At 42.0% G+C, this 27616-nt stretch overlaps 1 protein-coding gene across 3 annotated transcripts in view; it reads left to right on the top strand.

Annotated features, from left to right (window-relative positions):
• Positions 1-27616, top strand: part of LOC117445051 (inaD-like protein) — a 114284-nt gene that overhangs the window by 75205 nt on the left and 11463 nt on the right. The window contains exons 11-17 of one of the 3 annotated variants that reach the window (XM_071202958.1): positions 16296-16489; positions 19374-19521; positions 19708-19794; positions 20193-20367; positions 20898-20935; positions 22529-22651; positions 22761-22865. In XM_071202958.1, coding sequence (XP_071059059.1) covers positions 16296-16489; positions 19374-19521; positions 19708-19794; positions 20193-20367; positions 20898-20935; positions 22529-22651; positions 22761-22865 — 870 coding nt within the window. Of the gene's footprint in view, positions 1-16295; positions 16490-19373; positions 19522-19707; positions 19795-20192; positions 20368-20897; positions 20936-22528; positions 22652-22733; positions 22866-27616 lie in introns of all 3 variants that reach the window. The other 2 variants (XM_071202957.1, XM_071202959.1) reach the window with 2 other exon arrangements.

Raw genomic sequence — 27616 nt, 5'->3', positions numbered from 1 at the left:
TAGGCCGACCTGGGAGTGAGGATGTGTTGCTGAGAGGGAGTTGGTTGACAGCTAAAAAAGCTATCATATCAACGACAGCTGACACGTAATAACGGTTCCGTGCCAGCTGATCTGTGTGCACCAAAGTACTAATTTCCTTATTTGTTTCCTCGCGTATAGATCTCTCTCTCTCTCCACAAACTCTCACATGAAATGTGTTCTTTTGATGCGGCATGCCTTAGCAGTCCATTATCAGTCTGTAATGCGTGTTTCCAGTCGCAAAAACCTTTGACAGTAAAAGCCGCATCAGATGAAGACGTAGGCCTATTTACTTTAAACTGTCTACAGGGGAAACAAAAGGCTGCGTCTGCTTTTAATGAATCTTCAAGCCGGTCTGTTGTTGTACCATGCAGTGGCAAAAGTGCGCTTCTTTCCTGAAAACAATCTCCCTGGATAACGATCCAGTTTCACCTGGCTGGGTTTATTAACCCCAAGATCATCTGCGGTTGCTGGCCCAATAGTACCTGTTGATGTGCTGCGAGGTAGCGTCTGTAGTGGAGGCACCGGCACGGAGGAGGAGGAGGAGGAGGAGGAGGAGGAGGAGGAGGAGGAGGAGGAGGAGGAGGAGGAGGATGCGGAGGATGCTGGCGGGTGTGGTGCAGGGTGTGGCAACGCAGGTGGTGATGGTAGGGGCACAAGGAGCTGTGCCTCGGAGGACAGTGTTGGTGGCGGCCGCCTTGATGAGTCAAGGATTGGGCTCGCTAACTCAGCCCCGGGGTTTGCCGAGGTCCAGCTTGTGAGATTAAGGCGTGCTGCTGCAACGGCAGGTGCAGGGTCGCCAGCAGCACCATCGGCTGCTGTTATTTCATCGCTATTTCGTTTGAATACATTCTTAAATCTTTTAAGCCAATTTCTGATGTCCATGTTGTAATTCAAACAGAAATGGGAGTATACAGAATGCACAATAAACAATAAACAAATCCAGAATTGGCGGCAGAGTTTGACGCTGTGATTGGTCTAAATGTGGACGAATCACAAATCACAACAGACACATGAATTTATTTGACGTAGCCTGCGATTTTTTTTGTAGTTACTATCTGACATCACATACATCGTAGCATAAAAGTTCACAGTTTATTTTTAATTAAAAAATGTTTAAATAAAAATGTTTTAAAAAAAATTAAATGTTATAAATAATTTTTAAAAACGTGTTTATTGGGGGAGGGCAGGAATGTCAAATGGGAGGGCCTGGCCCTCCCTGGCCCTCCCACGGCGCCGGGCATGGGTTACACACATGCAATTTCTAACAATAATGTTCAAATGTGCTAAATATATATATATATATATATAGGAGTAAAAGTAGCCCCCGACTTGTTTTATTTTTTGAAAGTAGCTCTCATCCTAAAAAAGATTGGAGACCCCTGTTATATAACGATACATTTGACAATTTTAAGCTTAGCCTACCATTTTATTGGAGCGACGAGGAACAGCTGCATTCCTGCCAACCCTACCGATTTGGGCGGTAGTCTACTGCTTTTGACATGTTTCCACCGCCAACCGACTTAGCTGGCTTTCCCTACCGAATTTCAATCTTCCCAAACTATAACAAATACAAATGACACTACATAGACACTGGACTCGACTTTTGGCGGACACCGTTTGCAGCGTGTCTGTGATCGCATCATACAAACAGTCCTCTGTCTTTCTGAAAGAGAAACAACGTGCAGACCGGGGGTAACGCTGCCTTTCCTCTGCACCCCCGGGGCTGATGGGTAATCACTCCCAAATGAGTTTAAGGGAACAGAGACGAGGCATTTTTTATTTTTTATTTGGGGATATGTCGTTAATGTCTCTGTTTAGTGAACTACAGCAATCTGAAAGCCTGTACATTATTTATATCACACTTTATCAGTAGAAAAATGCAGGAAATGACTTTTTTAATACAGTATTTTCTGATTTATGGCGCAACAAAGATATTTCGCTCTGTGCAAACCTTTGACTAATATGTCAACAACATGAAACAAGAATGGCTTTATCCAATGTTCACACAAGAGTTCTACATCCTGACACATCCTTCATCGACACTGTCTCAACTGAAAGAGGACCAGAAACACACAAAATATAATAAAATGTGGAGACTTTGGGATATTTATCTCCCATTATTTTACTTTTGGACATTTTACAGACCAAACATGTCGTTGATGTCACTGTTAGTGTTTACCAAACTACCACTTTTTCTGAAAAATGCATAAAATTATGCATTTATGTAATTACTGGGGTTCCATTTCTTCTGATTACCTAATTTGGGCGTGCACATTTGCCGCGCGCAAACCTACCTCTTTTGGATTTGGAAAGGTTGGCATGTACAGTATGCAGGTGGGGCTTGAAAAGGCCCACCTGTTCAAAGTGGGGAATGACAGAAAAAGTTTGAGAACCACAAGTTCCCTCGCTTTTAGTGATTCAGCTATTGTATTACAAGAATTAGCAGTAATGGATTGAAAATCCCTGTGCTGGACACCCTCATCAACGAACTAGACAGACGATTCACGGGAGAGTCCATAGACCTGACACGAGCATGTGCAGCAGTGTTTGAATGTGACAAAAGTAGAAAACCTCTCGTACAAAAATACGCACAGCCGCTCAAAATTCACCCTCTCCTTCTTGGAGCAGAGATGGACCTTGTTAAAGCCTCTGCCTCTGCTGTTGCACTTGAGCATCTCCGAAAGACTGTTCAAAAGGAGAGCTATCCAAATGTATACAAGATGCTCCAGTTGGCACTGACTGTGCCTATCGGATCTGCCACCTCTGAGAGAAATGTTTCTGCAATGAGGAGAATTCGGAACGATGGGAGGAACAAGATTTTCCTCACTTGCGGTTCTTCACATTGAGGATGACAGCTGTCACCTGAGGGGATAGTGGACATATATGCGGAACGTAAAAAAATGCGTCTACTTCTGCACTAAGGTAGGACACTGGTTAATAATATTGTGTTCAAGTAACCAACACGCTACTAGTTAGATATTAGTTATCAAATAAGTATAAGATGTGCACAGTTATGATAAGTTTTACAGTTATGTAATGCACTGTTGTAGGGGAGAGAGACCGCCCCTTCCATGAGTGTGTGTGTACGGCGGGCATGAGGCGTGCATGACGGGACGAGTTGTGTTTTGTTCTTTTTTACATATTTTTAACATACAAAAGCTCGGTGAGGATATAATCAACTCATCAAACATAAGTGCAAGACATTCATTCACAATAAAACAAAAAAAACATAAATAATACATCCGATAAGAGCCAGAGGGAAAGAAAAAAGCATAAAGGCACAACAACTTTTAAGAGGCATTAAGCTTATTTAAAATAATAACAATTTGGACATGTAAATCTTTATAGACAGGATACAAGATTGCATTTTTCTAAGGGACAGAAAAAAGGACTTGAACTCATTTATGAAACAGGGAAAGGACCCTAACCCTAACCCTCCTCTCCATTTACAATGTAAATAGTATTTACCAAATAAAAAATTGAAGAGTCCAAATTATCAATATAATATAAAATGTGATATATTTTGTAGGCAGGAATATTTGTTAATTTAAGTAACAACCAATCTCTCACATTCGACCAAAACAATTCCGAAAAAGGGCATGAGAAAATAAATGTTCCAACGATTCATCAGATAAATTACAAAAGGAACATGGTTCCACTTCAAATTTAAATCTTGAATTTAAAAAAGTAGATTTTATGAACAATTTTAAAATAAGTCTCTTTTGCTTTAGGATAAATAGGCCATTTTATAAAATAAGATAGAGCTTTTTCCATTACAGATAAAGTCTCTAAATTGGTTGCCTGTGGAAATAATCCTCTGTTAAAATTGTGAAAAATGTGGGATTTCAGGGAAGCATTAATAGATTTGTTATTCTTAAGAGTATCGCCAATCATTTCCAAATAAGGTAAAACTGATACAACATTTGAGTACAGTAAAGTATTATGAATAATTTCAATAAGTGGTACAGGAATTGCTTTACAGATTTTGTTATAATCTTTAGCAGTACACGTTATATTGTATTTTGTTGAAAAAGCCAAAACATCTAGCAGTTTACCATTGCAATCTAGTAAATCACTAACAAACAAAATACCCCTCTCATGCCAATCACTCCTAAACAAGGATGTTCTCTTTATAATAATCACTCTATTGCTCCATAAAGTAGATCCATGAGGAGAACAATTGTGTAAATACCATTTTCCAATAATGAAGTATCTGCCTATGAACATTTGACAATTTGGTCGGAATCTTATTAACCTCAAAATCACATTTTAAAAGAAAATCAAACCCTGCTAGACGTTTAAATATGGAACCACATGGATTCTGGCTGGGACAAAAAGCTTTCAACCATTTCATTGTAATTGTTCCAACCATCGATTCAAAGTCTAAAGCTTTAATTCCGCCTTTATTATATTCTTTAACAAGCTGTGACTTTTTAATGTAGTGAGTTTTATTCTTCCACAAGAAATGGAAAGTAATCGAGTTGGCTTTTTTAAATATTAGCCGAAGAGACGGGCATGGATAAATAAGTTTAGATATACCTTCTGCTTTAGTAAGAAGAACTCTGCCAAAAATAGTAAGATCTCTAGTTAACCAACGACTGAGAGATTTCTTCATATCTGTGATACGGTTACAAATATTAAGATCTTCTCTCCTGATATCATCTTTAGATAATGTTATTCCTAAATATTTATTTTAGGTACCACTTTAATTGAGTAAATAGTGGAATCATCACGTGAATGGATAGGGAGTAATACACATTTTGAAAGATTGAGAAAAAACCCTGATGCTTTTGAAAAAATTGAAATTGTGTTAAGAGTTTCCTTTTCCATGGATTTATTCTTTAGGAAAATGGATGTGTCATCCGCAAATTGACAAATTTTTAATTATTTGTCAAAGAGGGTAATGCCTAATATTTTGTGATTCTTTATAATAAGTGTTGTTAATACTTGGGTGGTCAGAATAAATAATGTATGGGGAAATAGGGTAACCCTGTCGAATACCACGTAAAACCTTAAACCTAGGGCTCATTCCAGGGTTCAAAGATACAGAACTATACAGTAGATGTCCGAGTAGATCATCCTAATTATGTAGCAGAAATGTTCACCAAAACGCAGAAATGTCAGAGTTTCCATTAAAAAGGAATGTTCAACAGTATCAAAAGCCTTATAAAAATCCAGAAATAGTACAAGACCTTCAGTATCAATAAACTCCTGGTAATCAAGCATATCCAATATGTCACAATCTTAAGGAGAACCCAAATGCAGCACTCGAGAAACCAAGGAGAATTGGTAATATACTTTATTGGAGATTCCACTGGATCGGAGGAATACCAACCGGGCAGTTTAACGCACCGGAGGACAGCGGGCAGAAGGTGAGTCAGGGACAGGCAGAGGGTCAGGGCAACACACTCTCACTCCCTAAGCGTCCAATAGCGACGTTTGGTCAGTGTCCGTGGCGTCCAATGGTGACGCTCCTAGGCTCCTTCAGCGTCATAACGGGACGCAAATAGCTTTCAACTGATTGCAATGTATTCCCATCTGCGTCGGGATTTGACGCTCATGGAAGCAGGGCATTCGTTTATGCCGGCTGCCCTTAAAGGCAATGTGAGCGTCCATTCCCATTGGATAACGGAGAATTGTACACCCGGAAGTAAGTATTCCTCTTACTGTCGATTGATTTTACAGTGATATCTGCACTACTCATCGACTAAAAAACACCAGATTATCCTTGTTAATTACACAACATTGATTGGTTTAAATTGTGTGCAATGCTTTTGTATTTTTCCCCTTCGATTCGGAGAAACAAATATTTTTTCTGAGTAAAGGATGGCAGAAGACACTACACTACCCAGAATCCCCAGCTATCGTTTGGACTACACCATGTGCTCTGTTTGACAAACCCCGTTTTTTTCACCATTCATTCCGATGGCTGGCGTCTATGTCACATGATCTTCAAATTTCTCCCTGCAGAAAAAGAAAACATGGCCGAAATTCGTTTTATTCTCGGTAGAAAATGCCTATTTTAAAGTTAGTTTGGCCATTACAATGCGTTTTGATGTCATTTGATGCGAGAAATATGAGTTGTTATTTCAGATTATGTGTGCAGTGGATGTACATGATCTTTAGTTTGCTAGTTATTACGAAGATTACTTCAGGAAATCGCGACGTTTTCATTGTTACCAAGGTGGTTGCTAGGGACGCTGCTATCGATATTATTTCTGTTATGTTGTGTAACTGTTTAATGGTGTTATCTTTATTGCTACCCCCTTCCCCGTCAATGTATAGTGTTGGTCCACAGCCTAAACATATTAGTTTAACAAAATCCGCATCTAAAGATAGCCTACGTTATTTTCCCCCTGTGCAATTCCAGTCTCACATCTCACAGCACATCGTCATTAACAAATACCGGAAACAGACCGAAAACATTTTTAAAAAATAATAATAATACTTTATTCCGAGTGTGCTTGCTTTTCTCTTTGAAAGTCATCACATAACGGCATTGTAATACACGGTTCGGCTGCATTACATATTACCTATCTGCCGTAGTTCTGTATTTATAGAGCCCTGATGACAAGACTTCTAGACAAACATGAGGAACTGCCGCCAACACTGAAAATGTGACGTGGATCATAAATATATCAGCAGTTAAACAACATCTTACATTTCTTTTCACACAATACGTCTCCTTGCAGTATCAACACTAATTCGGCTAACTTTTATATTTGATCCAATTGGTAGATAGGCTGTATTTACACCATAAAGGTGCACAGCTGATATAAAGGGACACCTGGTGGTTAAAGCATGTTATTTAATTTCATTATTTTTATTATTAGATATTAATAGGATCCCTATAAAGTATATTCATTACTCGTTATTCTCTACTAATAGTTAATTAAAGACTGTATATAATGACTATTTTGCACATCCCTTTCAAGATTTCAAGATTTTCTAAGGTTTATTGAGTTGATGATATTCACAAACGGTGTAGTTATGCATTGAATGAAAAACTTGTGTCGCAGGTTCCTCAATAGTGCATTACAAGACATCTATCAATATGTGTGCATACCTCCAGCAATGTTAACTATGTTGAAGCACTTATTTTAACTGATATTATACATATGTATACTCTTATAAGATGTATGTAGATATTTCATTTCCGGCCTTGTCAGGTATTGAACAATCAATAAATAAAGAACACAGAATTGTTAAATATAAAACACAGAATTTGTGTGATTATACTAAATGATGTAAATAAACACCACTGCATATTTACAACTGTTACACATGCTGATGTAACGCAAATGTTTCCAACTTGGGATCAATAAAGTATATATTATCTTAAGCTGATCGATGGCTACTGCCATATTTGCAAAATTTGCCTCTGAACCTTGACAAGTGCATGTTTCAGGCTTATCAATTAATGTAATGTTATCAATTAACAACAGGGGTCACAAACATAAGACCAGCTGTTAAATAAAGCTCTTCTGACCTTAGCTGGCGTGTGGGTATATATATTAATGCTGCCCATTATGGACACAAGCAATTTTCACCCATTTATTAATTATATGTTTTAAATTTGAGTGTTTCCTATCCCCTAAACCTCCAGGGATGTACACAGTTTAATATTGGCAACTTGTTATTATGGGAAATGTAAACGTCTTTTAAAACTACAACTCCCAGTAGAGACGTGCCATAGAGAATATGTTGCGAAACAGAATAGCCAGCATGTGTAGTTCTGGGGACGGGGTGGGGGAGGGATGGACGCGGTGGACTCGTTCAAATCCAGTTTTGGACAGTCTGCCGTGGTTCCATCCCATTTCAAGTGCTGGTCGATGCTCGGCGTAACCCTCGGAGCACACTCTCCAATCCCAGAGCTTGAGGACTATCACGGGGTTTGTCAAGCGAAGCGGAGAGAATACTTACTTCCCGGTGTACTATTCTCTAAAGCAAATGAGCTGCTCCGACCCTCGGTCCTGACGGACTCCAACTTGTGTTTATTAATCAAACAAATAAATAAACACAAGGATAATAATGTGTTATTGTTGAGTAAATGGAGAATTGCACAGGGGGAAATAACGTAGGCTATCTATGCCACAATTTTAGATGCGGATTTTGTTAAACTAATACGTTTGCATTGTGGACCAACATTGACGGGGAAGGGGGTAGCAATAAAGATAACACCACTTAAACAGTTACACAACATAACAGAAATAATATCGATAGCAGCGTCCCTAGCAACAAGTAACAAGTAGCTAATAATAATAAAAGACATTAAGAAAAAGGCATTTTAAACCGTCATTAAAAAGCAACACAATCTACCTGCATTGCATTACTCTAAACGTGTAATAACGTGCTTTAACCAGTAGGTGGTTTGGGTTAAAAGGCTGTCAAGTTTACAGTGTTAACAAAATAAAATATACTGCTGTTTCTGGTTTAGTTTACGACGGATATATTTAGTTATTGTTTTGATATTTGTAACACAAAAGCGATGGAAAAAACCCACAGCAACACATAAAAGATGGTCTTAACATGAACCAGCGGTCTAGTAGTTAATAAAAAACAATAATATCAAAACTAAATATTACTACTAACTTTATTGTGAAATTCAAACTGAACGGTAAAAGAATAGTTTCCGGTCTATTCTGAGCCCGATCTCTGTAGATAAATAAAAATAAAGAACTACGACAGATGTGTAATATATTTAATGCAGCCGAACCATTTATTACAATGCATTCACGTGATGACTTTCAAAGAGTAAAGCAAGCACTGCTGAATAAAGTATGATTTGATCTTTTACGAAACGTTTTTTTTCATATGCAGTTGGAGGTCAACCAATCACAGAGCTTGAGAACTAATCACGGGGTTTGTCAAACAGAGCACATGGTGTAGTCCTAAACGATAGCTGGGGATTCTGGGTAGTGTAGTGTCTTCTGCCATTCCTCACAACTGCATGCCACGGGACCCTGACCAAACGTCGCTCCTGGATGATTATAGAGTGAGAGTGTGTTGTCTATGTAGTGGAGTTTTAGGTACAGCAGCTACTTCAATACATTCCAAGACAGAAGTATCTGTATACGTTTGCTCCACATTGTCCAGTTTACCTTCTTCATCTAAATAAGCATTCATAGCATCCCCAACATGATCATCCTCATTTGGGCTGAGAAGTACCCTCATTTTGGCATCTGCATCTCCACCTTTTCCATTTTTGTTTTGAGAATTGTTTCCTCCAGTCGCAGTGCATGCATGTCCTTTAAAGCAGCAGACTTAGCCTCCCGAGCTGCCCTTTCTGCTGATGCTAACTTAGCAGCAGAGGAGGCCCTTGATGTTGTCGTCCTTTTGGAGGCATTGGAGATACTGTCAAGTGGATCAACTTGTAGTTGTGCAATACGTTCTCTTCTCCATGCTTTAACTTCCTTTGCAAAGTAATTAAAGTTCATAATTCTGGGTTCATACCAGTCTGTTACATCAATGTCCCTTTCCTCTTCAGATAAGAGTTGTTGGAGAGAATGATGCACTTTATTGAATTCATCCATAGCAGTTTTAAACATATCCATAAAATCATCAACATCATCAACATTTCCACCGTCAGTGAGCAGGGCTTTAGTTTCATTTAGTTTTCTTGTGCATACTCCAAGTTTCCCTCTGTGTGTGGCCATGAGGGATTTTAAAAGATCCTCTGCCTCCATGGCAGTTTTAGGTTCAGTCATTTTTACTTGAGAGTTACTTTTAATTGTATTCAATTCCTTTGATCAGATTGCGTCCGCGTTAATCCATAACGCTGCTCTCCGCAGCGTTCGTAAAACTGGCTTGCACAGACGTCCTTATTTCTTTGATGAAGCGTTTTAATTTTTCCATCCATAACATTTGACACGTTTGGCTCATATGTTCATTTGTGTATGCATCCATTAATTAAATCACAACAAGCATGACTCATTCATGTTTTCCTCTTGTTTACTCACGAGTCCCACGCGCACTGCCTCGCGTACAAACATTTCCAAAACGAGGCCCGCGTCTGTCCTCCTCTCTTTCGTCTTTCCAAGCGACTCACGGAAGTTCCAATAAGGAAATCCTTATATCCCTCTTTGCAGCGGGCCATCCACAGAAAAAGGGTTTCCAAAAAAAATAGTACCCATTCATGAGGCGGGTTTTTTACTATAAAGCGGCCAAAATCATAAAAATATAAGAAAGAAATATAACTCAAAGCAAAGTGCCGCTGAGGCACCCGTCAGCGAATCTTACGCATGGGTAAAATCAAGGTCCGAGCAAAAGTCGTTTTAGTGCAATTTATTATACACATATACAAGCATTTTTCTTCATTCTTACCCGATGGTAAAAAACCATAGGCCTACCGAGTGCGCCGCGCACTACCACCTGTTTCCCAGATTTATAATGAGCAGGCTGCAGGTCTCCCATCCCCCGGTGCCCAAAGGCTGCCTTTACAAAAACAGAGGCATTGTACAACTTATTTGATCAACTTAAGTAAGAATTCAAAGGAAGATTTACTATAAACAAAAAAGGAACAATAAAATAAATGGATAACTATTAAATAATATAAGCTCCTAGATATGGCTTCATCACATATTCAGTGCAATAGCTCACAACATTTTGAATATAACCTGAGAAAAGTCCAATCCTAAAAACACTCAAACTGAGAACTTCAGCATACCTACTGAGGACAAAAAACCTGCTCCCTGTCCCTCCAGTTTATTACTGCAGTGTTGTTCACATTATTCCGGGTCCACTCTTTTGTTGTCGATCAGCACGAAGCCTTCCTTCAGAAAGGCTCTCTTCCCCTTTCTCCTAGCTTCTTGAACCAGTGGCCAAAGCTTGGAGCGAGCCTCCCGGTCCTCCTTGGAGAAATCCTCTTTGAAATGAATGTGCATCTCGCTGCAGACTCTCGCATCTCGGTCCTCATCCCGAACTGAATGATGATAGACCGCGGTGAGTTGTTGGAGGTAGCTGCATTACCCTTTATACCCAGCCGATGGACAGTGTTCACTGAGTCACGCAGCTTTTCCACAGACAGCGGAACAACTCTTGTGAGTATCCCGATCACAGCTTCTCTTGTGTTTTCTCCTTCTTTTTCGGGCACACCATTCATCCTCAGATTCCACCTCCGTTTGTAGCAGGCTTGCTCCTCGCCAGACTTACGTAGTAAAGTGTTATCTTTCAGAAGATCATCAAACTTTTTCTGAAGAGCAGAAATGTCTTTCTTATTTTCTTTAGCTGCTTCAGTGTTTGCTTCAATGCGTTTTTCAAACTTTCTTAACAGCTCTGTCTGTTCATCCATTTTTCCAGATAAGACTTGTATTGCCTGGAGAATGGTGCTGCTGCTATCCTCTGCCATTTGTTTTTCGCCATGAACCTTCGATTTCTTTGGATTCGGTCCTTTAGTTGGTTTGTGGTCCCAATTTATTTTTAGTCCCTTAGAGTTGTCCGCATCCATGTCGATGTCCTCAATATCCGACTCGTCACACGCCTCACGGAGAGCTTTTAAGTTGTAATCGTGGTCGGTCATGCGAGCAGGCACTTTATGTCAAAAGTGTTGGTAACTGGAGAATTAAAGTAAAATGTGACTATTTAAGCTTCTATAATAACTTAAAGTGTATCATGAATAAGCTATTGCCTGTTAGTTTTATATTCAAGGACTAAAATCTAAACTTTTTCTACGAGCCTGCAACGTTGTTACTTCTCACTCCGCCATCTTGCAGCTTTTTCGACGAGTTGTGTTCGTATGTGGAAAAGTCATACGGCTCGTTTGAGACGAGCGAGACCGACGCAGACCTGCACAATTGCGACCGCCGTCTTACTAGTGCGTTGCATGATGGTTAGGGTACGTCCACACAGCAGCTTCAGAAGAAACTTCCACCGCTTCCAACGCTTCTCTGCCCATTGACTTTGAATGGGGATGACGTCACTTTGCCTCGCTTTTCGCCGAACTGCATTGTGGGGGAGCGAAGCGAAGATTTCCAGGATGTCCAGCATCTCCAGGATTCAAAAGTTGAGCAATGTTCAACTTTTGAAGCTGAGCTGGAAGCGCCAGCCAATCAAACACGTTTATGCAAATCTGACAGTAGAAGCGCTAGCCAATCAAACCGCGTGTAAGCAGGGAGAACCAGACCGCAGTTAATTTCCTCATATTCCAAACGAGAAATTACGGTGGCAAATCACCCGGTTCTTTACGACCAGAACTATTAACGGGATACAAACCGGAGGAACCAGGCATGGAGGGAGGTGGCAGAGACAGTGGGTGAAACTGGTAGGTTTTCGCCTGTTTGGGGAGTTTATATATATTGCTCGCATAAAAAAATTGTTTTGCTTTGTATGTCGGGGGCGGGAAATTCATGTGATTGGATGTTGGTCGCATTGCTCGCAAAAAACCCCAAGCTGTCAGACACGCCCAGCTCCAAGATTTTCAAGATTTTTGAAAAGCTGCTGTGTGGACGTACCGTTAGTCATTTTGTCCGACTTGCTCTGGAGGCTCGCCTACATGAGACGTTGAAATCTCGCGGGACAAAGACGCCCGCAGACTTGAGAGCGAGGCGCGGCGAGGCGGCGCAGTTCCTCTCCACTGGCTGCGGAAGCGAAATGCTTGATGGGAAACGACTCGCTGGTATCTCGAGCTGAGCGCTCATTGGTGGTGTTTACCCCGTGCTGCTGATGAAACTTTCCAATTGATTGTTTTGTGTCAGTTTTACGTCGCCACATCCATTCCCATTTTTCATCATTGTTCCACAATGTTTATCATCATGAAATTAATATCTATATATTTTATACTATACTTTCACTGCTTACCGTTTTCATACTTTATATATCTTAGCATATTCATACACACTGTTCATACTGCTCACAGGCTGATATCTAGTGTATTCATACCCCTCACTATTACTATTACTACTATTCATCATTCAATTCATTCTGTTAAAGAATATTTTAATCTGATCTGTGCATTTTGAGTCTTTCAGTCTTTTCTTGTATGTGTCCTGTTTGTAATTTGAAGAGGACAACGGTCAAGAGGCCCGATGCCTTTCCTGTGGGGGAAGTGTGGACCATGCAAGTTGGCATTAACAGACCCTTCTTTGTTCTTAAATGTCTGGTATTAATTAGAGAAAGCGCGGTTATCAGCTTCCCCCTTTTCACATATAGAGGTGTTCCTGCCTTTGTGTCCTCAGTGTTGGCAGGGTCTTTATATGATGAGAGTTATGTGAGATACCTTGTAAATGCTCCGGCCGTGTGACTCTCAATAAACTTCGGTGTTTGACTAAGCGGATTCCAGCTTCCATTCTTTCACTGCATTGCTGAACAGAAGTTTTCTTCACACATTGGCGTCACGAACAGGATACCAAAAGATCTTCAGAGAAGCTGCATAGCTCCCCCGCCGGCCAATTCTCCCATAGGGATATACTGGCGTCGTCCAAATACTGGGGACAAGGGATGGTCCACTTGATTTTCCGGCCCGTCGCCACCATATTTGTGCCGGACAGCAGCATATGCGTGTGGTGCATGTTATTGGACCCTAGGTGGCGGTCTTCTAATAGGGTTGTACTAAAGAACAGATGTTTTGATTTTTCCTTCCTCAGGTTGTTACAATAAAATGTCTGATTTTTCCTTTTCAGATTTTGAACAAATGTATTTGAATAAAATGTATGTACTACTAAGTGCCTTACTCTTGAATAAGCGTACTGAAGTAAACGTAAAGTAATGTTAAAGATTGAGGACACTGTAACTTTACAGATTACAGATTGATCGATTCATCACTGTGAATGTATACCTTAACTGGGAATTTTAACTGGATCTCTCATGATTCTGATTTTATACCTCAATTGGATTTCTTTTAATCCTAAATTCTAATTGTGTTTTAATAAGTAATTGCCTTGAAGTAAATCTTTGAGATGTAAACTGATTTTGAATTTGTGTTTGATGAATGAGATTAACTGAGTGATAAATGATAAAAGATCTTGTTTTTGAAACATATATTTTACTATTATATTTTTGTATTGCATGTGTGTAATTATTGTGCTTTTTGACAAAAGAAGTCAAACACTGAAGAAAGATGATTTTTCTATTGTGGTTGTCTGTATCAACCATTGTGGTTGAATGTTTCAATCTTATTCTACTTTTGATGTAATTAATGTAATGGGAACCCACACAACTCTGAGGACGTTTTTATTTGATTTAAGTAGTGACTGAAATATTCTTAGACTAATGTTAATTGGTTATCAATAAATTGATAAAAAGAAAGGAACTGTTAAAGAATATTTTAATCTGATCAGTGCATTTTGAGACTTTCAGTCTTTTCTTGTATGTGTCCTGTTTGTAATTTGAAGAGGACAAAGGTCAAGAGGCCCGATGCCTTTCCTGTGGGGGAAGTGTGGACCATGCAAGTTGGCATTAACAGACCCTTCTTTGTTCTTAAATGTCTGGTACTAATTAGAGAAAGCGCGGTTATCAGCTTCCCCCTTTTCACATATAGAGGTGTTCCTGCCTTTGTGTCCTCAGTGTTGGCAGGGTCTTTACATGATGAGAGTTATGTGAGATACCTTGTAAATACTCCGGCCGTGTGACTCTCAATAAACTTCGGTGTTTGACTAAGCGGATTCCAGCTTCCATTCTTTCACTGCATTGCTGAACAGAAGTTTTCTTCACACATTCTATATTTTATTCTGTCTATTGTGTACATTACTTTTCACTTCACTGCTTGTTGCACCTGGTTAGAAGCAAAACTGCATTTCGTTGTCTCAGTACCTGTAATCTGTGCAATAACAATAAAGTTGAATCTAATCTTGAGCAGGAACAAATGTATTTACTTAGTACATAATATCTGACATTAACGATTAAACACATGTGTGCATTCTTTATAAATGCAAACCGAGTCAAGCCGACTCCGAGCTGTCCGACTTCAGGCGAGCTTTTTGAGACCTCACCCGGCTGCGATCGGCTATTCTCGTCTACTTTCGAGGTGAGCCGCAGCTCGTCTCAAACAAGCCTATTCTCTCAGTGCGATGAACGCTGGCTTTATTGCTACTGTATCCGTAGGACCCCACGCAATAGTTGGGACTGTGTACTGACGTCAATAAAAAAGGTTTCCCCCCCTAAGCGCAAATGTCAAACTCCGCCTATACTTGCCAACCCTCCCGATTTTTGCGGGAGACTCCCGATTTCATTGCCATCTCCTGGTTTCCTCCCGGGGCCATATTTCTCCCGCATTTCTCCCAATTTCTGACAAAATCAGATTTATTCAGGACTGTTTCCACTCGGACTTTAATACAGGTACACCATTGTTTGGTTTCCATGGTAGCGTGTCTCTTTAGTAGCGCGTGCAACTGAAAGTCTGAGAGGATGTTCAGCATGGTGAGGAAGATAGTCACAGAAAACAGAACAAGAATGGACAACTCTACCCTCTGCTCACTCCTCTCCTGTAAAATACAGGTCCAGCCCACACATCTGCTCCATCAAGGATGGTGCTACAGGCAGCGAGGCATTGCACTTAAAACTACAATAAGCATGTGTAGATGTTCTTTTCATCTTTAAAAGTCTGTTTCCCCGCTGCGAGGCTCCGGCGCTAACAATTCTAACAGCTTGAAATGCTCCCAATTTCTGAGGTCTCAAGATTGGCAAGTGGTCGTAGTACCGCTTAGCGGGATCTCGCTTGTTAAGGTTAGTTAAGCCAGATAACTCAGAGATATCCAGGGTCTGTAGCACTGGCTTCGTAGTACAGGCCACTGATCGATTATGCTAAGCTAACTTGTAGCTGCTCCCTCCACACTCACAACAACTTCACACAGACATAAATAAAGCAGCTGTATTCGCCATACAGGAAACACACATTTAAAACGGTTTTGCCTGCCGTTTTTTGTACACAAGCATTCATTAATGGTTCGGAAAGTGGCGCTGTACCTTAATAATATAAAAGATTGTATTTGCGTGCATTACCTGTTCGGAAAGTGGCGCTGTACTGAGAGTGGAGGTGTCCTGAGATTAGCGCCTGCAAGCAGGCTCCAAGGACCTGTCAGCTCCGGACTGCGCAAATGCGTACATGAAGCGCTACGTCATGAACGCAATAAATTATACCCTCGTGGCGGCGTGCTCATGTGATTGGCTTATAATGGAGGAGACATCTGATTGGCTATAGATAGAAATCCTTCTGTGTGCATGTGTGTATTATGAGACTGTTCTGAGCCCATACTGAAACCCTTCATCTATCAGATTATGGTTATTCCTTTTGTTGAAGATGCACAAAACGTAGGAATTTATTTAAGTTTATTGAATTTTAGGTGAACGGGGTGGACCTGCGCGGGGCGTCTCACGAGGAGGCCATCGCCGCCCTGAGACAGACGCCGGCGACGGTCCGTCTCACGGTGCTGAGGGACGAGGCGCAGTACAGAGACGAGGAGAACTTGGACGTCTTCAAGGTGGAACTGCAGAAGAGGAGCGGCCGGGGGCTGGGACTCAGCATCGTTGGGAAGAGGTCCGCTGAAAACTAACACTCAATGATCACTTCTCACACATTCCACTGCAGACCCTCAGTGTGTATTACTGCTGTTGTTGGTTAAAATAAAGTGGTAAAACTAAATGTATTAAAGGTCCCCTATTATACTGTTTTTTCATCAATGTATCACAGGTCTCAGATATATACAAAACATGTCTCTGAAGTATTTGGCTCAAAATACCAAACAGATCATTGCAGCATCCCATAATCCCCTCTGTCTGTTACTTTAGATGAAAATAAGGAGCCCCTCCCCACGCCCCTCTGGAAGATATTTGGTTAAAAATAACACAATGGTGCTACCTTGGTTGCTGATTGGCTAATCGTTATGACATCATTAAGTGGTCAAAATCTGATTAGCTTATTTTCAGACAGGTTTTTATTAGGGCTGTCAAGTTAAAGTGTTAATAATGCGTTAACGCAAAAAAAAATGAACGCCACTAATTATTTTAACGCGATTAACGCATGTGTATTTTTTGTCCTCGGCCACCCCGTAGTTTCAGAGCGCATCGAGTTTAAAATACCATCTACAAGCTGATGCTGACAGCCCTGCTGCTAAGGATCTGTTTCAATTAAAACAGAGGAGCGAAATTTTGCCGACAACTGCGCCAAGCACTTGACTTTATGCAGGGAGTCAGACAGTGGGACATTGTACAAAAAGTCGGCACACTCAGCACGGATAGTGCGCGCAACTGCAGCGTCCAGGCAGCTCCCGTTCGAGCATATGCCTTGAGTTGCACATAGCTCCAACGATCCATCACACACACACACACACACACACACACACACACACACACACACACACACACACACACACACACACACACAGTATTATTGTATTGTATGAGAGAGGTTCCAGGTTGAATTGAGGCGGATATTTGTAATGTTCAGAGGTTGATGTGTTTAATATTCATTCAAATGATAATAAACATTAGCATAAAGCATATTTGTCCACTCATATGTTGATAAGAGTATTACAAAATTTAAAAATATTCCTCTAAGGTACATTTAGAACAGATAAAAAATGTGCGATTAATTTGCGATTAATCACGATTAACTATGGACAATCATGCGATTAATCGCGATTAAATTATTTAATCGACTGACAGCCCTTATTTTTATTTAAATTAGGGATGCTCCGATCGCCAATTTCGGGGCCGATCGCTGGAATCAGTATCGGCCGATACCGATCGCCGATCCGACCAAGTGAGCGGGGCCTAAATGGAAGATTTAAACATCACTTTAAATCTTCCATTTAAAGTGATGTTTAAACTCAGTTAATGGGGCTCATTCACTGGAGCTTCCACAAACAACAATCAACTTAATTATTACATTCAAATGATGTAGATTATTCAAGTTTACATTCACTTTGGATAATAACACGGGAGAGATGAGCGGAAGGGCTCTCTTTTCCTCTCTCTCTACCTCTCTCTCTCCCCCTCTCTCCCTCTCCTGACAGCCTGTCAGTATCGTCTCATGCAGCTCACTGATCCAGTAATGAGTGACCCGACAGTGAAGAATAAATATATTTATAACTAGTTTAGCTTGTTCCAGAGGTAGATCAAACAGCTAAGTGTGTTAGGTCTAAAGGCCCTGACACACCAAGCAGTCACCAGAGGACTAGCCGACGCTGAAGTCGGCTGTTGCCTGGCCGTGTTCTCCTGCGTTTTGGCCATGTGTCGCACGGGAACACACCGCACCGACTTCAGTGCGTGAGTGGCAATAACTCTCCTTACCAGCAGGCGGCGGTAGTGTGTATTCGTCATTCAAAAGAGGCAACAACCGGAAGACAGAGAAGAAGAAGAGTATCTTTTCTCCGTAATATCATACAGAGCTGGCCTCTCCTGGATCAAGGTGATGAGCAGGTCTTCGTTTGCATCATTCCAGATCGCCATGATGAGATGAAAATGAATAGCAGTCTGTGTGTGCCTTCTTAAATCGTTTGTTTACGTCCCTCACTTCCGCTTCGCTTCTCATGCACTGATTTGCTAGCTGAACAGCCAATCAGAGTGATTATTTGGTCCGACTGCCAGACCCGATGCATGGCCGATTCAACATGTTGAATCGGCCATGCATCGGGTCTGGCAGTCCAAATAAGGCGTGTCATGGTCGACGGTGCGGGACACACCAACCTGACTACGGCGCCGCGAATGCCCGACGGCCTCTGACGGCCTCTGACTCCCAAAATCGGGTTGGTGTGTCAGGGCCTTTACTCTTGTGTGTTTCGTTCCGCTCACCGGTCCGGTGGGCGGTGCTGCAGGATTTCTGCCTCACACACGTTGCTTACCACTATTTTACTGTCTCTTTCGGACACCTTAAAATAATGCCAGACCGGTGAAGCCATTTTGGCGAGCTTGTTTTGCCGCACACAGAGAAAAGTGTCATGTATTTTACGTCATGCGATCGGCTCTCGCGATCGGCATGTTTAGAGAGCACCGATCGATCGGTAGAGAGTGAGTATCGGCCGATCTCGATCGGTGACCGATCGATCGGAGCATCCCTAATTTAAATGGATCAGGACAAAAAGTGAGCGAATATTTTTTCCTGAAACGTACAGAATCTCTTTACACAGAGGGGACACATGTTTATATATAAAAGACATGAAAAATGGATTATGCAAAATGGGTGACCTTTAAAGTTAAGGCTGCACCACTAATAGAAATGTTATATATCCTTGCGTACAAATCATATTTTAGAGACATAACACAACAGTGTGTGTGTGTGTGTGTGTGTGTGTGTGTGTGTGTGTGTGTGTGTGTGTGTGTGTGTGTGTGTGTGTGTGTGTGTGTGTGTGTGTGTGTGTGTGTGTGTGTGTGTGTGTGTGTGTGTGTGTGTGTGTGTGTGTGTGTGTGTGTGTGTGTGTAAGGAGTGGCAGTGGTGTGTTTATCTCTGAGGTGGTCAAAGGGGGCGCCGCTGAGCTGGACGGTCGTCTGATGCAGGGAGATCAGATCCTGTCAGTCAAGGGAGAAGACACAAGACATGCCTCCCAGGAAACTGTCGCTGCCATACTGAAGGTAACACACACACACAATAGTTGATTGCTTTCAAGGGCTCAGGTGTTCTTTTTATAATTTTCTTTGCATTTTTGCCTTAACTTGATCTATGGAAGTGTAGAACAGACAGGAAACAAAGCTCTCTGGGCTGTGGAGATTGATGGTCACATATTTGTACTTTGGAATGTGTATTCTTGTGTCTTGCAGTGTGCTCGAGGTCTGGTCCTGTTGGAGCTCGGACGACTCAAAGCTGCATCCTGGATCACCTCCAGACTTAACTCACAAGGAAGCCAGGTGTGTGTGTGTGTGTGTGTGTGTGTGTGTGTGTGTGTGTGTGTGTGTGTGTGTGTGTGTGTGTGTGTGTGTGTGTGTGTGTGTGTGTGTGTGTGTGTGTGTGTGTGTGTGTGTGTGTGTGTGTGTGTGTGTGTGTGTGTGTGTGTGTGTGTGTGTGTGTGTGTGTGTGTGTGTGTGTGTGTGCGCGCGCACTGTATAGTTAGGTGTTTTATATGAATAGAATAATTAAAGCAAGTGTTAAATGGTGTACATTTATTCTCTCTTAAAGTTGAACCATTATTCAAGGTGCTACTAAGCAGTGTGTGCAAACATGATTTAAGAGACAGCCTGTTGATTTGTAAACAGCTGATAACAGAAGCAAGAAATATCATCTTTTGTATAACCTGTCTTTCTTCCAGATGAGTCACGTGAGTGGGAACAGCTCAGGCATTGTGGCTCCAACCCTCACACATACCTCAACATCACCTGACCCTGTGAACTCTGACCCCCCGACAATGACCCCCACTGGCTTACTGCCCCTTAACAACAACATGGAGACCACCAGTGACATCACTTCCTCCTCTAACAGCACAGGTAGTTATTAGGATACAAATACATAACATGTCCTGCGTGTTGGGAGTGGAAAACGTTTTTTTAACTGAACTTTCTCAAGCAGCATCAAAGCCTGAATTTTCACAAAAATAAAAAGATTAAGGGCCTTTAAGGTATCAATTTCTAATTAAAAAAATCCTCAATATTGTGTATACATTGAAATGACTGAATTCTTCAGTATCTGTAAACAGTTTATGGGCCAGCGTTAACTGTTAAAAAAAATGTACGTGATAAATGATGTCTTTACTTAAAATGTAAAGTAAACAATGAAGGGTTACATAAAGGAGTGGATTTACGCTACTAAGCACATTCACATGTCTCTTAAGGGGTAAAAGAATGTAGCTAAAGTATTTTAGGATTAGTTACTTTAAAGTTTTACGATAGCTTTAAACAGGTTTTCATGGAATCGTAAATAATGTAATTATATGATGTTTGTATGATATAATGTGATGATAGTGTGATATTGATGCAGACACTCACTGTTATTTTTTCCTTTCTGTGTGTTTGTGTAGGGGTAGATGCTGGTATCCGAACAGTGGAGATCACACGGGTAAATAAAAGAGTATTACACAAAGTGCAGGCATACTTGTACACTTCCACTAACTATACACAGACAAGTCAATTATAAGAATAACACAAATATAAGTATAACAATTAAAAAGTACATTGTCAGTGGAAGAAATTGAGTTATTGATGGAGGTTAAAGTGTATATTTGTATATGGCGGGTATAAACCTGAGAGAGGGACTCATAATCCTGCGATGTGCTGACATGTAAACACTTATTTTTGCTGGATAACTTCTGATTATTAACAGCATCTCAGGAAAGAGTAACTGTAAAGTAAAGTGGTGTCTGAATGCTCACATGATGATGAAGACCAAATATGGTCAGATGAGGTGTTTGTGTTCGACATACAGATCACCTGGTTTGTCCTATTAGATATTATAGTGTATCCAACATCTATGCTTATCAGGTCTACTGAAAATATGTGACCCTGTCTATATTCTATGATGGCACAATGTTTAACAGTCTACCTACCTGTGGAAATAATGCTTGTGAGAAAGTATGATAAAAACATTTATAGTGCCAATTACAGATGCGGATGAATTACATCGGCCACCGAAGGCCTTCTACCAACTACAGTAGCAGAAATTAAATATAAATAAACATTAAAAAGCTTTTTGCACTAAATAAATCACTGTTAAGCAATGTGTTTGTACTGAAATTATAACAACAGACTCTACGCCAACCTATTTATATCATTTCCACAAGTCTCAAAGCTGCAGAAAATAAACAATTAGTCTTTTATTACACCAAATATATTGAAACATGCAAATGAGAATATATTAAAGCAATGATGCAGTGGTGAGGGTGTTTAAAACAAACATCCACCTGACCCATCGCATATCCAATCCCGTCAGCCCAATCTGGAACGATATGCACAAATGACCACTCTCCTACATGTGCCCCTACCTCCTACACGTGCCCCTACCTCCTACATGTGCCCCTACCTCCTACACGTGCCCCTACCTCCTTCACGTGCCCCTACCTCCTACACGTGCCCCTACCTCCTACACATGCCCCTACCTCCTACACGTGCCCCTACCTCCTTCACGTGCCCCTACCTCCTACACGTGACCCTACCTCCTACACGTGCCCCTACCTCCTTCACGTGCCCCTACCTCCTACACGTGACCCTACCTCCTACACGTGCCCCTACCTCCTTCACGTGCCCCTACCTCCTACACGTGACCCTACCTCCTACACGTGCCCCTACCTCCTTCACGTGCCCCTACCTCCTACACGTGCCTCTACCTCCTACACGTGCCCCTACCTCCTACACGTGCCCCTACCTCCTTCACTGATTGAAAAGCCAGTTTTTTGCTCATATAACGAAAGTAACACCAGAATTTATATCTAAGGTCTCATTTGTTTATTAAAGCATTCTGACCAACCAACCAATAAACTGACCCAAAGGTGTCGGCTCCAACAGAGTGAAAGGATGATACAGAATGTGATGGAGATGATGGTGTAACACCGGCACTTCCTGAGGAAGCTGAAATCATTGAGGGGAGATTAGCACTCGTCATCTGAAGCAAGTCTTTACAATTATGTCGACGTTTCCTCTCACTCTCACCCCTCAGACTGTCAGTGACTCTCTCGGGGTGAGCATAGCGGGGGGGAAGGGCAGCCCGCTGGGTGACATACCCATCTTCATCGCCATGATTCAGGCCAACGGTGTCGCTGCCAAAACGCACAAACTAAAGGTAGACTAAGATCATTTTGGCTGTGTGTGAGGATTTGTTCTTTTTGTATCAATGACACACAATAATACCCATATAAAATAAGAAAGCCCGTATGTGTGTGTGTGCTCAGGTGGGGGACAGGATCGTCAGTATTAACAGTCAGTCTGTGGACGGTCTGTCACACAGCGAGGCCGTCACCATGCTGAAGAACAGCTACGGAAAAATCAGCCTGAAGGTAACACTGCCGGTGTTACACCAACCTCCCATTGTGTGGTCCTACTTTACACTTAATCCAAAAACAAACACAAAGCAGCACTGCTGTAAAATAAACTAGTTGAAACCCTATTGTGCAAAATGCACTTTTTTAATGTATTGAATACATCTCCACAGTGTGTTAAGACAATCAGAAAGTTTCAGCAAAAAAGGTTGTCTCTCTTTCCGTCCTGATCCAAGTATGTGAACGCTGCTCAAAAAACGGGCGAGAAGGTTTTGGTTCATACGCGACGTAAAAGTTCATAGTTCACACCTCATACATTAGCAACAAACCAACTACTGTAAGCCCCCGCAGCCGCTCTGTGTGTCTGTGTCATGTGAAAGGCCTCTCCTCCGCAGTGTTCAGCACTTTTAGAGCAGGGTTGCCAACTTCCACGCATCTGGCGTGTGACACACGCTTTCACTCTCAATCTCACGCTCTCACGCTGCCCAAACTATTCTCACGCCAAAAACAAGATGAACCGGCGATCGTTTTTGGTTGGTTATTTACAATGTTGAGTTGACAGCTGCTCAAGCTGTCGATCCGCACCCACCACTCTTAACAACGTTCAGACAGCAGAGCAGTGGGAGCCGGTTGGTCAATCCCGACCCGTATTGCGCATGCGCAGATCTAAGATCCAGTAGAAATGATAACAAAGTAAAAGTCTGCTGCTTATTGTTCTACTAGGCCAGGGGTGGCCAACCAGTCAGAGGTTAAGAGCCACATTTTTTCTCTGTTACTGCAAAGAGCCACATCAAATTGTTTCAGTTTTTTGTTTTCTGGAGACAAGATTTCAACCACGTCACTGATGCATTTTTGTGGCATTGGGATATATATTTTTTAACTCCTCTGGAGCAGAGAGAGGAGCTGTGGATTATTGTTATTGATAAATGCATCTGTGTTTCTTTGGGTCAAAAACACTAAACTCACAACTTAAAATGAAAGCGTTTAGTTTATTTAATAAAAGCGCACATGTTCAATGTGAAAAGTGACAGTAGTTATATATTATTTGCAATTTGATGCTATATATATATTTAAAAAAAAAATTATATATAGTATCAACACCTTGAATGTCAGGGGGGGGCGCGGGGCTCCGTTGGCGGGGCGCAGCGCGCCTCCAAGACAATGGTAGGGGAAACACTGGATGTTTAATCAACGATTCCCCCCCCCCCCTCAAATTGGTTCACTGCATCGCAGGTATTATTGTGATTGGCTCTTGGGCCACATCAAAATTAGACTCGCTGTCATCCTCTCATACTGACACCTGACACCACACATACACAAGTAGGGAGAGCCGGGACGAAAGTAACACGGGACGAAAGTAACGGAGCGATTTTATCCGAGCCCAAACAACTTTGACCGGACAAATTACGTTAATACTTAACAGACCTACTAAATATCAGGTTTAACTGTCAGGAGTAGCTAGTGTTATCACGATACCAACATTTTGGTTTCGATACCAAGCAGGCCCGGACTGGCCATCGGGAGGACCGGGAGGTTTCCCGATGGCCTGGCCTGTTAAGTGGCCTGCTGGCCTGGCGATTTTCCTTTTTTTTTAATGTATTGTGAACGCAACGCTGCGCAAATGTGGGTCTGCCTCACACAGGGTGCTGTCTGTCCACACATGATGTGGCCTGCCGACAGGGCTGTCCCTCCCTACAGGCTGATCACACACTGCGTGGGGCCTCACCTCGCGGAGGGGGTCTCACCTCGCGGAGGGGGTCTCACCTCGCAGAGGGGGCCTCACCTCGCGGAGGGAGCCTCACCTCGCGGAGGGAGCCTCACCTCGCGGAGGGAGTCTCATCTTGTGGAGGGAGCCTCATCTTGCGGAGGGAGCCGCAAATACGGCGCACCTATGCGCTTATGCGGCGCATAGTGTGGCGCGGCACGGTTGCGAGGCTCAAACTGTTTGGTCACCATTTATGTAAACCCATATTTCCATTTGAGGGGGAAGTGATTAGTAAAATATGCATGAATAAAAAGAAAGAAGGTAAGATACACTTGTAAAACTTGTTGAGAGCTAAAACTAGTCTTTGCTGCTGCCTCAAAGAGGAGCAGGGAGGAGAGGAGGGAGACAGGGGAGGCTGATTCAGGAGTACAGACACACTCACAACTATAAATGAACCAAAAATAAATAAATAAACAACTTTCAGTGTTTTTCATATGTTATTGGTTATGGCCATGATTTTATGATTATTGATACAGTTCTGTTTCATATGGGTGTTCCAGGTGTAGTCTCTTTATTTTCCCCTCAAAATGCACCAGGTTGATGCATTAAACTCCAACATTTTAAAATAAATCTTACCGGGGGGCATGCCCCCAGAACCCCCTAGAGGATTTGAGGTCCACCCCCACTTAAAATATATTCACATGGATAGGTTCCCAAATACATTTGCATATTTTTTTAAATAGTAACCCCTGTCCATATGTTTATTATTGGGTAGATTTAAACTATAGAGCTATCACTATGGGCAGCTACGCTGTAAATATTTACAAATAAATCCAGCAGAATGGCAACTGGTAGTGGCCTGGCTGGGTGTATAATTCCCGGCCTGACTTATTGTCCCAGTCCGGTCCTGATACCAAGTCAAGAATTGCGATTCCGATTATTTTTCGATACTTTTCTTAAAAAAAGGGAAACAGTCTTAAATGTAATTATTGTGCTTTATTTCACACCAGAACCATAACCATAACACAAACTTTTAAAAATGAGAACAATAAATAAAATAAATGACAAGAATTCGTGTTAAATAAAATTAATACATTTCTCACAGACAGGCCTCGTGGTGTCCGTAGGCTTGCCCTCACTGTCAGATATAGTTAAAATACTCCCACTTGCAGCCATGCTTCTCGTTGTCTCACATTCTCTGGCAGGTAGCGCGTGCACGAGAGAGGGGAGGCACTTGAGCGTGCTTGAGAGGGGCGGGACTGCAGGCACGGCTGCAGTACAGGGAGTGGAAGCAGAGCGCTGAACACACACGGCTCTTAGTAAAACGGCGCTTTCTCACCGGAGTACTTTCCCCCGTCATTCTTAAAGTACCGATACTAAAGAAACGGAGGAATCGTAACGTTTTTAACGGCAGGGTATCGCGGTACCTTTCAAGTATCGGTACACCGTGCAATACTGGTCAGGAGTCAGTGTCTCTCCCCCAAACTCACACATATACAATTCCATATGAACTGAAGAGCCGCATGAAACTAGGCAAAGAGCCGCATGCGGCTCGAGAGCCGCGGGTTGACCACCCCTGTACTAGGCCAAAATAGAGTCAGAGTATATGAGTGTGTTAATTAATATATTTGGCAGTTTGGAGTAAGTTTGTAGATTCGTTTGTGTGTGTGTGTGTGTGTGTGTGTGTTTCATGTATAGGCCTCTCACGATAATTAATTTTGTTCGATACATTTTCCCGGAAATTATTGCGATAAACGATAATATTGTCGGCACCGTTGTATGACCATTTTTGACCACTGACATAATGATAATATATAATAATTAGGGCTGTCAAGTTAACGCGTTAATAACGCCACTAATTATTTTAACGCGATTAACGCATGTGTATTTTTTTTTCTCGGCCGCCCCGTAGTTTCAGAGCGCATCGAGTTTAAAATACCATCTGCTGACAGCCCCGCTCCTGCCGCCCGCTTGTGGCAGACCACACTTCCAAGCTCACCGGCAGGCACCGACTGGCCATCTGGAGGACCGGGAGGGTGTGTGTAATGTGGCCCGAGCGAGCGAGAGAGAGACCTTACGTGCTTGTTGTTGTTAGCATCTGGTGCTAGCTAGCTGCGCTAACGGATATAAGGAGCTGTTTAAATGAAAACAGAGGAGCGACATTTCGCCACAACTGCACCGAGCACTTGACTTTATGCAGGAAGCCAGACAGTGGGACATTGTAGGAGAAGTCAGCACACTCGTGATTGCAGCAACATGATTGCAGCGTCCAGGCAGCTCCCGTTCGAGCATATGCCTTGAGTTGCACATAGCTCCAACACACACACACACACACATATACACACCAGGGTTTCCGTTAGCCGGTAATTACCGGTTTTTAGCTGGTAACATTTATAAAAAACCGGTAAATTCAAAACCTGACGGTCAACATGTCTGGTAATAATTAGGGAGGCTCCGATCGATCGGCCGCCGGTCATTATCGGCCGATATTCACTCTTAATAGTTTGATCAGTGCTCTCTATAAAGGCCGATGAGGAGAGCTGGATCTGATCGATATGGACATAAACGCGAGTGAAGTGTAACCGGACGCGAGAGAGAGATCAGATCAGCTGCTGAGTCTGACCGAGACACTCAGCTCTGCATGAACACCTGAAGCCCCGCCCTCTGTTTAGCGGGCTGCAGGAGCTGCATGAGAAACTGACGTGCTGTCAGGAGAGAGAGGGAGGGAGAGGGGAAAAGAGAGGCTCCGTTTCTCCAGTGTTATTATTCAAAGTTGATGTAAACTTCTGAATAATGTACGTTATCTACTACAAGTAGTTTGTTTGAATGTAATAATTATGTTGTTTGTTGTTTGTGGAATCATTTATTGAAAAATGAATCTGAATTTTTCGATCTGTTACGATTATAAACTGAAGCAATATAAAAATGAGCCCCGTGAACTGAGTTTTAAACTGAAGCATATCTGCTCATAGTCCGGTAATTACCTGCTAACGGAAACTCTGATACACACATATACACACACACACACACACACCCCCCATTTGTATTGAATGAGAGAGGTTCC

Source organism: Pseudochaenichthys georgianus, chromosome 4 (assembly GCF_902827115.2).
Source record: "Pseudochaenichthys georgianus chromosome 4, fPseGeo1.2, whole genome shotgun sequence".
Classification (NCBI taxonomy): domain Eukaryota; kingdom Metazoa; phylum Chordata; class Actinopteri; order Perciformes; family Channichthyidae; genus Pseudochaenichthys; species Pseudochaenichthys georgianus.
Note: the sequence above shows the minus strand (reverse complement) of the source record. Positions and strands in the feature narration are given on the sequence as shown.